The 14,492-nt window shown below is 41.4% G+C and overlaps 1 protein-coding gene across 3 annotated transcripts in view; it reads left to right on the top strand.

The window, feature by feature from the left end:
- Positions 1–11,846, top strand: part of pde4ba (phosphodiesterase 4B, cAMP-specific a) — a 122,973-nt gene extending 111,127 nt beyond the window's left edge. For all 3 annotated transcript variants that reach the window (XM_088312439.1, XM_088312440.1, XM_088312441.1), the window contains 8 exons: positions 2,385–2,478; positions 5,993–6,276; positions 6,392–6,556; positions 6,838–6,937; positions 7,044–7,198; positions 7,616–7,738; positions 7,837–8,019; positions 8,108–11,846. In XM_088312439.1, the coding sequence (XP_088168565.1) occupies positions 2,385–2,478; positions 5,993–6,276; positions 6,392–6,556; positions 6,838–6,937; positions 7,044–7,198; positions 7,616–7,738; positions 7,837–8,019; positions 8,108–8,539 (1,536 nt within the window). In that variant the 3' untranslated portion in view covers positions 8,540–11,846. The remainder of the gene's footprint in view (positions 1–2,384; positions 2,479–5,992; positions 6,277–6,391; positions 6,557–6,837; positions 6,938–7,043; positions 7,199–7,615; positions 7,739–7,836; positions 8,020–8,107) is intronic.
- Positions 11,847–14,492: the final 2,646 nt, after the last annotated feature.

The raw sequence follows: 14,492 nt of genomic DNA, 5'->3' as shown, positions 1-14,492 counted from the left end.
TTGATGACTATGTTGGCAAGTGGCAGCCAGTAGAGAAATCGACATGTAAGTGGCGGATAGTGAGCGAGAGACGAAGTGGCGGGAGGAAGCGCAGGAGCGGTTGGGTGAGGGCGGGGGAGCGTTTTTTTTTTTTCAGTTTGTATGGGTTGGATGTGAGCTGAGGCGATGTGTGTGGTGTGTCCTCGTGACAGCTCAGCAGCAATACCACACGTCTGCCTGCAAAGGAAAAGGGGAAGCCTATGCTCCCTCCTCCTTTCCTCTCCACTGAAAGCAGCTGCGTACTGGCTGTCTGATGTTGTTGCCATGGTGTTTGGGTGTTCTCGTATTTGGGACACACGCTCGCACACAGAGCACAAACAGAAATCAGTGGGTTGATGTCAGCTAAATTGGGAAAGGATGCAATGATCTCCCATCTCCTTTCTCTTTTTCACACTCAAGTCACCTCCCTGGTACAGGCTGTTAAAAATATCCCTGCACAGCATCAAATATGGGATGCGGTTAATGATGCGGCTTATGAATCCTCCAAGCTAGCTGCCGTATATCAGCAGACAACAGAATCTGTAAGAGAGAGGGAGGGCGCGGGGAAACTGATCATAGAGCTCGTGATAAGAGGCTGCACATTCACGTTCCCTAAAATGTGAGCAGCATTCATTGTTTCACTGTGGGGGCTCAGGGATGCTTTCTTCACAATGGCTGACTTCATAACACGTGCAGTAATCAAGTCAGATGTTGCTGGAACGTGCAGTGTTTGCGAAGGTTCGATAAACATATTTTTCTCCCAGAATGTACCTATTCATCTGAATTTAAATGAATATTTATGAAGGAAGGACTTGATATTCTCTAGAATATACCGTAGGTCCAATGATTGTTAAATTGAACTGATTATTTTTCTCTCCATAAACTATTGTCACCATTACCATAAAAAGGTGCCTCCCATGCCAATCCAAACCACATACTTGCCAATCTGGCGGGAGCACACCCCTCGCCTCCTCTTTTCCGCACTTTCTGTCAAATCATGTGTTCTGCATGGAACGTGTTGCTGGGGCTGGCAAACTACATCAGGGGGAAAGAGAGGGAGCAACATACCGAGAGAGAGCGAGAGAGACGGTAGTCGGAGGAGGGTTGGGATGGGGGAAGGGGGGAGCACCACAGCGGTGAGAGCATCGAACCGAAACAAACCCAGCAGAGGAACCCCCCCATCTTGTCAGATGAACATCGCAGCCTCCCTCCCTCCATCCTGTCTTCATCGCTATCCCCCCGCCCGCTCCGTCCTCCCACGCCTCCCATGGTCATTTCTTCTCCATTATTCATTAGTACACTGTGAGTCCCTCTGCTCACGGCTCACAGCTGCTGCTGCTCCAGCCCGTCTAGCAGCATCCAGTTTCCCTCTTGCATCCAGGCACCCATCCATCCATCCACAGGCATGGAGACTTGGATCTGGCCTCTCTGTGCGGCAAGGAGGGAGTGTGGTCCACCATCGAGCTGCTCTTTAAGCTGTTAAAAAGGAACCCAAGGAGAGAAGGGATTTTTTTGAGGAGGGGGTGCTGAGAGAATCCTGTTCGACTACCTTCATATTTTCCTTGTTGGATTACAGTTCTGGCTTTGATTAGGGACGAGAAAACAGGATCCAAAATGCCTGAAGCCAATTACCTGCTGTCGGTGTCTTGGGGTTACATTAAGGTGTGTGATTCTTAACGACGTTGCTTTTCGGGATAACGCACTCCTTCACCATGCTGTGTTGTGAAGCCAAAGTATCCAATTAGACGTCTATATTTTGTAAATCTAATAGTTATTTCGGAGCTTTGATACCATTTAAAGGATATTCCTTATGTGCCAGTGTGATGTTTTGTAGCTCAGCCTCCATCTTGAGCCCTCTGCAGAGCTATGTGTTTGATGTGTGCGGTGGGTGTGCGCGTGAATGCATCAGTCTGTCAACAGCTGCTACTGCAGTGCACTGGATCTCATTGTACTCTCTAGTGCATTCAATGATTCAATTTGAATTTGGAAAACCGGGTGAAAATTGACCAAATGTATTGATTAAAAGTGCAAGTGTAGATGGTCTGCTTTACATTTTGAAATTCTTGCGCACAAAAAAAAAAAAACTGACGCATGTAAAACTGGCAAATGAGCGTCAACAATGTGAGTTAATGTGATCAAACTGTTGGAGGTGAATTTAGAGATTTTAAAAGATTTTCCTTCGCACGTATGACTATTTAAGGGAACGTGCAGGTGGGGTGGTATTCCTCCACTTGTTACACAATAGAAATATCTGGTGGAATAAAACTGCTGAATTTTCCATAGAATCCGTGGAGTCGCCATTTTCTGCTAGGTTTTCCCTGGAAACTGACACCATTGTTTCTCCCCCTCCCCTTTCTCTCTTGCAGTTTAAGAGAATGTTGAATCGGGAGTTGACACACCTATCTGAGATGAGTCGGTCTGGCAATCAGGTGTCCGAATTCATCTCCAACACTTTCCTTGGTAATTAACAGTACAACATATACATGCATACATACATATGTTCTCTAAATACATGTGCACACAAAAGCACGATCAGAAATTTGGATTTTCATGATCCAAATTTACCAAGAGAGTAATTTGCATCTAAAAATTAAGACGAATAATTACTTACACCCAATAAAGCCAAATCATGTAAGTTTATTCATTAATGTTTATTTTTTTACTATGAAGCAAAGCTGTATGAGTTGCTACGCATGCTCTTTTGTGGGGGCGTACCATAAAACACTGCGCCACTGAGCTTCATGTCGAGGTTTATTGCACCAGCCTCAAAATGCTTTTGTGAGACAATGTAAATTTTGAAAAAAGAGAAAAAAAAGACATTAAGTTTAAAAGACCAGTTATTAGAGCCAATATGGGTTAGACATTCAACAGAAAATACACAAATATGTAATATAATGTATATATTTAAATTCCATAGTCAAACAAACACGATTAATTCATTTTAACAGTAGACAATCAACATGCTTCGATAAAAGGATCAAGGATATCTGAGTCACAACCACGTGAATTTAAAAAAGAGAATGTACTATAATGAAGATAGAATGTAATCCCACTCCAAATCGAGGTGGTTGGGACTATTTGTAGACTGTGTGCCTCCAATTGATCAGCATCCTGATCCGTGAAGTGTAAATGGCATATCCCTACTGCTGGATCACCGATGGTGGGAGGAGAGTAGAGACAGCGAGGGTGGGAGGGAAGTGACTGCAGTGAAGGAGAAAACAAGAGGTACAGAGGAACCCCCTTTGCTGGCAGTTACCAGACTGGGTGAGTCATCTCGAGCTTAGTGCATTTTCATAGCAGGGGCGCCTTCCCTCCCTAGCTTCCTCCCATCCTAAAAGAATATGACTAAATAACTTCATTCACTGGCGAAAGGAAAGAAAATGACTTTAGCCGATGTTACTAGAACATAGTGATGACGTATTTCAGTATCCCTTGCGTCATTTATCAGAAAACTCATGCTGATTTGTGGAGGTGCACGGTTATTTCCAGACCACAATATTTTAATTTTTTAATAAAACAGGACAACATTGGTGATGGAATATGGATAATTGCCTGAATAAATGAAAATATTGGACGCTGTCTTCATCGAGCCTGAGAGACAGCATGCAGTAATGTGTGCCAGTCACGATCGATGTTTTCAGTATTACATCATAATTTCCTTTATTCACATTGGAACATATCTATAATAAAAAACAGAATGAAAAAAGCTGCCCAATATCTTCCATCCATATACAAGGTTCCTGCAGATCCTTAAAAATATTTTTTTTTCGAAGGGATTGAATCCATGACTATAAAGACGAGGCCTTAAACTGAATTAAACTGTCTTAAATCAATCTTTCTAAGGTCTTGATTTTTTTAACACTTGATAACTAGGATTTCAAGATTTTAATTATATGAAATATAACATATTTTAAAAAAGAATTAACTGAATGACTCGCGGTAACATCGCGCAATCACAGAGCAGAACTGGCAATATTGTGATGTGGTTTTAACTGGGACTCTTAAGAGCCGATGCACGTCATTTAAGGACTTGAGCAACTTTGGACAAGATGAGAAATTGGCAAGTTGAACTTAAATTTGTATTTCAAGTGGAATTAAAAAGTATTTTATTGGTAAACGCCTTTCTTAAGGACACTGCACAAAACAAAACAACACTTAAAAACTGAAAAAAATAAAACAATTAGTAATAATAATGTAATGCTGTGGATTGACAATGAGTAGGTGATCTTAAATGAAAGTGTTTTTTGAGTTCACATTTGAAAGTGGTAAGAGTGATGTAGTTGAAGAGGTCAGGTGGTGAGGAGTTCCAGAGCTGGGGAGCAGAGCTCAATGCCATCCCACCTTTGGGTAATCTATCATTCGTACCAACGAGAAGAACCTCTGTTTTGTCACAGTTTAGCTTCATGAAGTTCAAAGCGAAGCAGGTGTTGATTTCTTATCAAGAAGAGGAGCGGGATGAGTTTGGATGTGCAATGCTGGGTTTGCAGCAGAGGTGGAGCTGCGTGGCATTCACAATGGAATGAAAGATGATATTCACTTTGTGGAAAATGGTTCCAAGGAGGAAGAGGTAGATAATGAAAAGCAGCAGGCCCATGACAGAGCCCTGGGGCACACCTGAAGTAACTGAGGAGGAGGGTGAATGAAAAGGACTTAAGCTGGATGAGTTCATCAGTGCGGTCTTTGAGATTGAGGAGAAAGAGACAGTGTGTGTGTGTTTTGTGAGTCTTGGAAGGTGTGGACTCTGGTTTTGCATTGTTGTATTGTTTTTCCTGGGTTGCAATTGTGTCAAACTTGTAGAGATGATCAAGCATTATATGTTGCACTTTTTCGTGTTTTGCAGACTGCATGTGTCCAAGAGGGCTTAATTGGCTCTTCTTAGAGTGAACTGACTGGAGCTCTGGGGAGAAAAGAAGACAGACATAAAACAAGGAGGGAGGGTGCAAGAGAAAGGCGGCGGGACATGAGACTGAGAGCAATTATTTGAATTACAGCTGGTAATTGAATAACCCGCCATAGGCAGATAAGACGGTGAGCTGAGTTGGAGCTCGACAGAGAAGACAGCAGTCGTTGAATGCAGGATTTCATTCGCCTATTCTCGCAAGTGATATAAATACAAATGACGGATTGGGCGTCATGTTTTGTGTCGCATTCCCTAACATGTGGCATGGGTGTTGTGTTTTCTGCTTCCTTTTTTTATCTTTGGGAGGCCATGATTAAAAAAATGTAATTGAGCTCAAATTAGCTAAGTACCCCATTATGTAAACCCTGAACACACATTAAAGTTGCTTCTGTAGCCTTTATAATCACATTCGAATCACGATCACTTGCACAAGGTAACCCTTAAAGTGCTTCTAAAGTGAAAATATATATACATTTTACACACCAGAGAATTGTGTCTGCTAAATTTGAATGAATACAAAAATTGCCAAGTAGATAAAATGAGTCTTCAAAACCGTGAAAAGAAAATGTCGACCCCCTCCCAGCTGTCGGATGCTGTGGTGCGTGTCTGCTGAATGTGCTGAAAAGACACCCTGTTCAACCTTCACCCGTCATTCAAATCCGTTCCTGTATGTATTCAATTGTCTGTGTAGGTGTAAAACACAGGCTGGACTACGTGTGTTGTGAATCCACACGGAAATGAGCGGGCTAGCAGGCGGTCCGATGGCTGGCTTCTCAGGAATGATGAATAGGAAAATAAATGAACAGTAGGAGTTGAGGGAGACAGCAGGTGGGCAGCGTGAGATAGATTCAGCGCCGGCAATGAATGAACGATGTCATGCACGGGGATCGGCTGTTAGGTTGCAGGTGTTTCTATCGAGTAGCTTGGTTCTCAGGTAACAATTGTGAGGAAACAAAGGCCTTCTATGGAAGGTTCAGTGCCCCCTTCATCGACCTCTTCTTCATACACACACTATTCTTTTTTATCATCTAATTAGAGCACCAACCCCCCCGTTTTTATTTTGCTTTTCTGCAGACAAACAGAATGAGGTGGAGATACCGTCACCGACACCCAAGACACGGGAGAAAAAGAAGCAGCACAAGCAGCAGCTGATGACTCAGATCAGCGGTGTCAAAAAGATCTCGCATGGATCTTCGCTTTCGAGCAGCAGCATCTCTCGTTTCGGTGTCAAAACGGATAAAGAGGAGTTGCTGTCCAAGGAACTGGAGGACCTGAACAAATGGGGCCTGAATATCTTCACAGTTTCCGAGTACTCCAACAGCCGACCTCTTACTTGCATCATGTACGCCATCTTTCAGGTAGGGCGTTTACAGCTTCTCTCCGTGTGATTTTTCTTTCCTTGGAACGTCCGCGTGTGACGCCGCTGAAGTGAGTCACCTCTAACTATGTGTATCACAATCTTGTTTTTCGTAGGAGCGAGATCTATTAAAAACATTTAAGATCCCAGTGGACACTTTTGTGGCCTACATGATGACACTGGAAGATCACTACCATTCCGATGTGGCCTACCACAACAGCCTGCATGCAGCTGACGTCGCCCAGTCCACGCACATCCTCCTCTCGACTCCAGCCCTTGATGTAAGTTAGTATTGCACAGCCAAAAGATGAATGGACATCATTTGTTCTTGGGTGTTAGGTTTCCTTTGTTCAGACAAATGCTTAATTTTTCCCATTAAAGAGAAATCAATTACCTTGCTGACAGTTTTGCCTTTGTCTGAACTGTCACCACTTCTTTGTGTGACATTTCTAAAAACAGTCTGATCAGGAAAGGAGACTTTCGAAATAAAGGGACACCCTCCTTCAATAGTGTTGTGTGCTTTCAGATTTAATTTTTTGACCTTGGCTTTTGTTTTCTCCAGGCTGTCTTCACTGACCTTGAAATCCTCGCTGCCATCTTTGCCGCTGCCATCCATGATGTTGACCATCCTGGAGTATCAAACCAATTCCTCATCAATACCAGTACGTCTTGTGAATTGTTAGAACAGGCTTTTTAAGTAAATATCTTTGAAAGTTTTGTAGCCGCTGGTGGTGAGAGCCGCTCATTTTCTTTTTCACCTGTGAGCAGACTCCGAGCTGGCGCTGATGTACAACGATGAGTCTGTGCTGGAGAATCATCACTTGGCTGTGGGATTCAAACTCCTGCAGGAAGAAGGCTGTGACATCTTCCAGAACCTCACCAAAAAGCAGCGACAGTCCCTACGCAAGATGATCATTGACATGGTACGACACCTTGGTTAATGTTCGGCTAAATCAGTGATGGACAACTTAAATGATTGCGAGGGCAGCAATTTTTCATCAGCGCTACTGGGGAGGGGGAGGGGGACCACATTGGACCACACACTCTAAACAGATGTAAAGCAAAAATGTTTTAAATATGGACAAAATGGCCCACAAATAGAGAAAGAAATCTGACAATAGCTGGATCAAAAGTTTGCTGGGGTCCACTAGAGTAGAGGAAACATTGTTTAATTTTTAATTTAATTTTTTTTCTAAATAATCATGGTCCATTCAAAATGTGGGCTTGGGCCACATGAGTCCCACCAGCCACATGTTGCCCAATCCCTGGTCGACATCCTTTCTGATGGGCTCTGTCAAAAATTTGCCTGATGCTTAGGAACATTTTTTTCTGTCGCCCAGGTTTTAGCTACTGACATGTCCAAACATATGAGTCTCTTGGCCGATCTGAAGACCATGGTGGAAACCAAGAAGGTGACGAGCTCTGGAGTGCTGCTGCTGGATAATTACACCGACAGAATACAGGTAAGGATAAAACAAGTCGTCCACCGTCTTTGCGTTTAGATTTTCAGAAACATGTAATATAGTTGTCATGTCAAATTGAAAGTATTTCTTTTCCCAAGGTGCTGCGAAACATGGTGCACTGCGCAGACCTGAGTAACCCCACAAAGTCCCTCGAGCTCTATCGTCAGTGGACTGATCGGATCATGGAGGAATTCTTCCACCAGGGAGACCGAGAGAGGGAACGAGGAATGGAGATCAGTCCGATGTGCGATAAACATACAGCTTCAGTGGAAAAGAGCCAGGTGGGAAAAAAATCAAATGCGTGCAGCGTTGTTGAATAATTAAAAAAAGAAAGGGCACACCTAATCCGCACGTGTTCTTTTCTTCTAGGTGGGTTTCATTGACTACATCGTCCACCCTCTGTGGGAAACTTGGGCCGATCTGGTCCATCCCGATGCGCAGGATATTCTGGACACACTGGAAGACAACAGGAACTGGTACCAGAGCATGATCCCCCAGAGCCCCTCCCCACCTTTCTATGATCAGGGTTCTCATGGACATGGGGGAGGAACGGGAGGGCAGGGAGGCGGGGACAAGTTTCAGTTTGAGCTGACCCTGGAGGAGGAGGACTTGGACGGGATGGAGAAAGATGGTGAGGTGGAGGAGGAGGAAGAAGATGAGGAGGCAATCGAGGACGAGGAGGACAGCCTAGGAGATTGTCGTTCTCCTTTGGACTATCAGGAGCACGACGAGGGTGAAATGATGGAGCCCACGTCGACGATCGAGATCGTGACGCACGAGGCCTCACCCACAGACACATAAGGGCTTCCGTCATCAGGCTCATGTGCTGATTTGAAAGAGTTTTGGAAAAAGAGGGGCGATCCTCGTGCAGCTGTGCTTTTTAACAAGCCCGCAGAAGCGAAGGCTTAGTTTTGGCCCGCTCAGGCCGTCTTGCACTTGGGTGTTTGAAGCCAGGCACAGACAGAAGGTTTCGGAGAAGCGACTTCAGAGTTCTCAGGAAATATTTACTGCAAACATTCTAGTCTTGATGGTCACGCAAGAATGACAGTAGAAATTGATGGATGTAGGCCAGTTTGGGAAATTCTTTTCTTTTCTGGACTGACAGCAAATGAACATTGACACTACTGAGAGAAATTTTGTAACTTAAGACTTTTTTTTACAGATATGATATAGAAGTAGCATAGAATAAGATCTACTGATGGAGACCTATTTGTATAGCAAGAGAAAGTGTTTACTTTTTCCTGTACCATTTGTCAAAGAACTTTTGTGTGCCTTTTTTACTAATGTCTTTATATTGTTTTTTTTTTATTATTATTATTATTATTATTTATTGAACACTCTAGTACAGTATGTCTGTGAAATGTTTTTCTTATCTGAGAGAGTAAGATCATATTTGTATGTTGAAATGAGAACAGTCTTCCATGTATTGGGCAATAGAGAAATATAACGTCGACAAACAACCCTTAAATGAAATCATCTTAGTAGGGAAATATGAATGCGCACATTTGGTGAGAATTCTTTCTTAGTCTGAGCACAACATAGTTTGAACATAGCTACGTTTGTGGTTCATGTTTTATGATGACATTGTTACATGTTGTATGGCTGCAACCCATACGTGTTTTAATACATCATCATTTGTCTTTAAGTCGTGAGAGAAAATTGTGGGCTTCCTAACTTTTCTGACCAAAACTGAAATTTTCATGCAAAATGTATTCCTGATGGAGGGAAAATTGGAGTAATTAACTTTTGTTTTGCCTTTTTCATCATCCTCCATATGAGTGTGACTTTCAAATTAGATTTTTTTTAACCATAATAAACCGGTCCTGCCAACAAAATAAAAACAGAATACAAACTAATAATAATATCTAAGTACCTCTGCAGAGCAATTCATATTTTTACCATCATTCGTTCGACGCCATGAAAGCAACCTACAGGGCCACTTTCACCTAACTTACTGGAGGGCGAACCTCATGGGTCATGGAAGAATCTGTAGCATATTGCTGACAGACCAATCTCACATAATGAGACAAACGGCATTTTACTCACATTTGCCATTGTGGAGCTCTGCTCTTCAGAGTACACTTCACATAATCAAATCAAAGATGAAGTCCGACAAGGACAAAATGCACATCAGCAGTGATTCTATTTTTAACTGGCAGGTATGCTGCAGTCTTAATAATCCTGTTAGTTGGAACGACTCCTGACTCCTGACCCCAGGCCCATCTGATGCAACGCCCTTCTGCCCCTATGCAATCAGGCCCTGCAGACCACATGATTTAAGGTGCTCTTCCAGCTGCCAGAGTGAAAGGCGCTCTCAGAGCCTCATCAGTGCCACTGTTCACATGCTTGACAAACCCCTCTCAGCACCATGGACACAACCCAGAACAATCAGGCCAGCTATTTCTTCCGTGCGATGAAAATCACGTTTCTAGGGCAGCTTGGTTATTACAAATTGACACTCATACAAAATAAATGATAGCTATACTTTGGGGAAATAAAATAAATTAGGTACTCTATTTTGACAGCAAACTGAAAAAAAAATCTGATCATTGTTTTAGAATAATGGTTTGAAAAGGGTTTGTCGACCACACATCATATCTTTTAGCAAAAGTCGTTGCTGATCTCATTTGTATGGGTACTGGTTTACTGATGTATTAAAATGGTACTTCATCAGATTTCACTCCAGGATAGTTAACTGGCAATCGTGTGTGATGTATGCATGTGCGTTACGTGTGGTTTTGTATGTGTCCGCGCGTGTGTGTGGTGCGATTAGATATGTTGACTTTGCCATTGGCCTTATACTTCTCCCCGTCACGCCTCACCTTTGTCTATAACTGTTTGTCGCTAGAAGCTCAAGTTGGTCTTTTGGCTGTTTATAACAGTGTATATTTATTCGATACGTTAAGCATGTAAATAAGAATTACTGGTTGAGTGTAAAGTCAATTTTCTAATTTATATGCACTTGCATTACCTGGAAGTGGTGGTGTCTAATGTGTAGAGGACTCTGCATTAGAGTCTTGTTTTGTTTTCTATATTGTTATATGAATATATTTACACGCAACACAATTTAACATTGTGTATATAACTGCACATTGTTTCGAGTGCTCATCAGAGCAGGAGCTAAAAGAATGTTGTCATATGAGAACCTTGTAACTCCAAAATTACTAAGTTACCAAAGTTTTCCATATTTTTTTAGAATTTAACTCTTTTAAACCAAAAAATTAAACTTCCCTGCTTTAACTTCAAACTGAAGTGATTTCCGAGCTGTAATGTCCGTCTTTATTTCTTTTAAAGAATACTTCAGGTTTTTTGGGGGGGTTTTTTGTAAAGTTTGTAATCTTTAAGTTGCTTGTTAATTTTCACATCTTTTTCTTGAATGAAACCAGGACCATAATTTTTGAAGGTACAAGGTTGTCATCTGACAGCGGTTTGGTGACCCAGATGCAACATAGAGGACATGTTAATTGCATTTGCTTGCAAATAGGACACATGCATAGCTAAGCAGAACAGACACGTGATCATCGTTTCTTATCCAAATATACAAATTGCCTTTTTTTTTTTTTTTTAATCTCAGCGTCTTGTTAAAACTGAATCTTATAATTCACATTTTTAAATGGCAACGATTGATTTATAAGATACAAGTTTGAGAAACCAGACCATAAATGATCTCCTGTTACACTTATTGCACATCATGTAAAAGTAGACGTCACTGCAACACTATTGGTGGCATGCTACAATACGCACGGCACTCCGTTGATCTGCGTTAACAGCAAAATGCTCTTACAGTATATAACTGTGCTAACTGTGTAAACTGTTCCTGACCAAACTTGTTAGCAGTTTTGAGAAAAACAATTTTGTTCAGTATTAACATTATTTGTCTATGTTCAAGCTTTTTGGTCCTAGTTGTGCAAATGGTTAGCCTGGTTTAGCACTATCTGCATGAGAGGTGATTTTTGTTATTGTTAATAATACATTTAAGTCCACCGGTTGTTGCAGGTGGGTTTAATAAATGTTTCACACAATGTATGGCATTATATTGTATATTGTGTTAAACAAAAAATCTGAAATACTTTTTCTAAGAAGCAATTAAAAGTAAAGCATGACTATATTTCATCTGCTTCTTGTTTTTTTCCCCCCTCCTTCTCATCGGGATTTCATACGCGCAACTTGTACGCTATTACTACATTGAAGTGCAGCTACAGTTTACACTCTTGTGAGACTTTCGCCAAGATGTTTGAATGTTTGTCCATTCATCTTAGGGAATATTTGTGAGGTCATAGGTCACCAAAATTAAGAGAGAGCCTTTTTCACAAGCGCTCTTCTAGTTCATCACAACAGTGTTTGATGTGGTTTAAGGTCAGAGCTCTCAAGTTCTTCCACTCCAGATTCCTCAAAGCATGGCTTTACGGACTGCGGTTGGTGAATTGGGATGCAGTCACGCTGGAACAGAAAACGGCCCTCTTCCCTAAAGTGTTCACACAGTGCAGGGAGGGGAGCATTGCATATATGAATAAATCAAAGCAATCAATACATTGAAAAAAAAATTAAAAAACAAGCCAAGCCACTTATCTAATTTCCTTGTGATCCACGTTAAGAGCTCTGATGTGGCCTGCCCTTGTATGCACTCCAAATCACGGGCCAATTATATCATCAGGATCCATAGTGTTGTGCTCCCCACAATTTTCCATAATACGGGTCTCTAGTCATCTTGGCTCTGACATAATTCGATGGCACCACTTTTGCGTGCGTATGACGATGAGGAATAAAGAAAGACGGGACAAATGGGACAGGGAGCCTCCCCGGTTACTCTTTATAAAGACAGTGACGTCTGAAGGGACAGCAAGTTAAAAATTTCCCACCATTCTTTTGTGTCTGAGGTCATGGTTAACTTGGGAAATGGTGATCACATTTGAGGACTGAAAAGTCCCTACAGTAAGAAAAAAAAGAGGAAAAAGAGTTGATGTAATGCTGTTGTGTTTAACCCGCTTTCACAATTGCACTCCAATAAAGGAACGACTTGGAGACACATCATTTCATCACTAGTGTATTTGACCTTATCTAACCTTTGACCTATTAGTTACTAGGGTTAAAAATAAGCTCTTGATTAAATTATGTGAACCTTGTTTTTGCGTCAGCGTGGCTACCTGCTGGGCGCGTTGGCGCAAATACAGCACGTACTATCTTTAGATAAGCTAGACATTTATGACAAACTGTATGAACACTTTTTTATTATTAAAACCTGCGTCAAGGAGCATTGTTAAATGTGTTATTACTAACTATTGCCGCTTGTATTACTGACAAACTATCTATGAAATATGACAATAATGCTTATGTTATGCTCAAAGCAAAAATCACTTTTCCTTCCTGTATCTGTTTGACCAGTGTCTCTTCAAAGCAAAAGATAACCCAATGGCCCGCTTTGGGTCCCTCGGAGCTGCATTAACCTTGTGAGTGAAGCAAGTAAATCAGACTTGTGATGGATGTGGCTATTTATACCCTCTGAGCCAATTAGGGGAGCGATGATGAAGTGGCCGAGAATGCAGAGCAACATCATTGATGGGCTGTGTACTGTACAGGACCGCAGACAGTCGGTACGTGTTTGCCACATTAATGAGACTATATATTCAAGAAAATATACCCGTTATATTTATTTATAATTATTTGGCAGTATATTGAGTAACATTGTTGTACCTGTAAGGGTTCATTGGAATCGGTATCCTCCATGTAAGAGCTTTTTTTACAATGATGTTTGACCGTTACAACTTGGGAAGATCACTTGCATCTTATTAATCACATGAACTATATTGTCAACTAATGTGGTTGATGCTCGGAGCAGCAATTAACTAGCACTGTTCCTACAGCATTTTATTTTCTTTTGACAGTAAAAAATCCTGTCTATGGGCTGCAAACGTGTCACTGTAAATTCATAACATTTCTTGAATATAAAGTTGACACATACATACAAGGTGCCACTTCAATTTTAGAAAAAGTGATTACAAAATGGACCTATTATAAATAAGTTGGAAATTTTGGCTTCTTGTTTGTTCTGTGTGAAAAAGGAGAAACCCCATCAAGACACAGACTGAGTGTGAAGTTTGTGAACAAAAGTATGGAGTAAAATCAAAGTTATCTCGAGTCTGAAAATACACTTGTGTTTATGGTAGCTGTAACATTGAGACTGGGTGACCCTAAGCACAAAAATGCTGGCAGAAAAACTAAGCAATGAGGCTTATTTTATCAAAAAAGTGAATAAAAATTGAGGAGGAAATGTTGCAAGTTGAGGCTATTTTTACTTAAGGCTTTTGAAACAGAGCAGGTTACTCTGGGTGTCAAATCAGAATACATCCAATGAGCATTCTAGCAACAGCATTGTTTTGATTACAAAAAAAAAAATCCAAGGATAAGTATTTTTTGGAAATCCCATATGCAGGTAAGTAATACATGTTGGATTTATGCAGGGCCTCTCTCACACACTGACAGGGACGACCAAGTCCTCTCCGTCAGGTTGCCATAGCAACTGTGGCGAAGTTGAATACCGAGACACATTCTCCAGACATTTCCCTGTAGGATAACATCACCGTCGTCATTTGCAAGCAACATTTCTACAGCATGGAGGCATTTTTGCTCCCTTTAACATATCAACGGCAGAAACATTTCCACCAATAAAAGCACTTTGAATTTCAAATGAAAAAAGACCTCATGCCAATCATTTATTTATTTATTTATTTTTTACATATACTTCTAGTCACATTCA

The sequence above is a fragment of the Idiotropiscis lumnitzeri genome, chromosome 13 (genome assembly GCF_059441095.1).
Source record: "Idiotropiscis lumnitzeri isolate Australia: NSW breed Sydney's pygmy pipehorse chromosome 13, RoL_Ilum_1.0, whole genome shotgun sequence".
NCBI classification, from domain to species: Eukaryota; Metazoa; Chordata; class Actinopteri; order Syngnathiformes; family Syngnathidae; genus Idiotropiscis; species Idiotropiscis lumnitzeri.
Note: the sequence above shows the minus strand (reverse complement) of the source record. Positions and strands in the feature narration are given on the sequence as shown.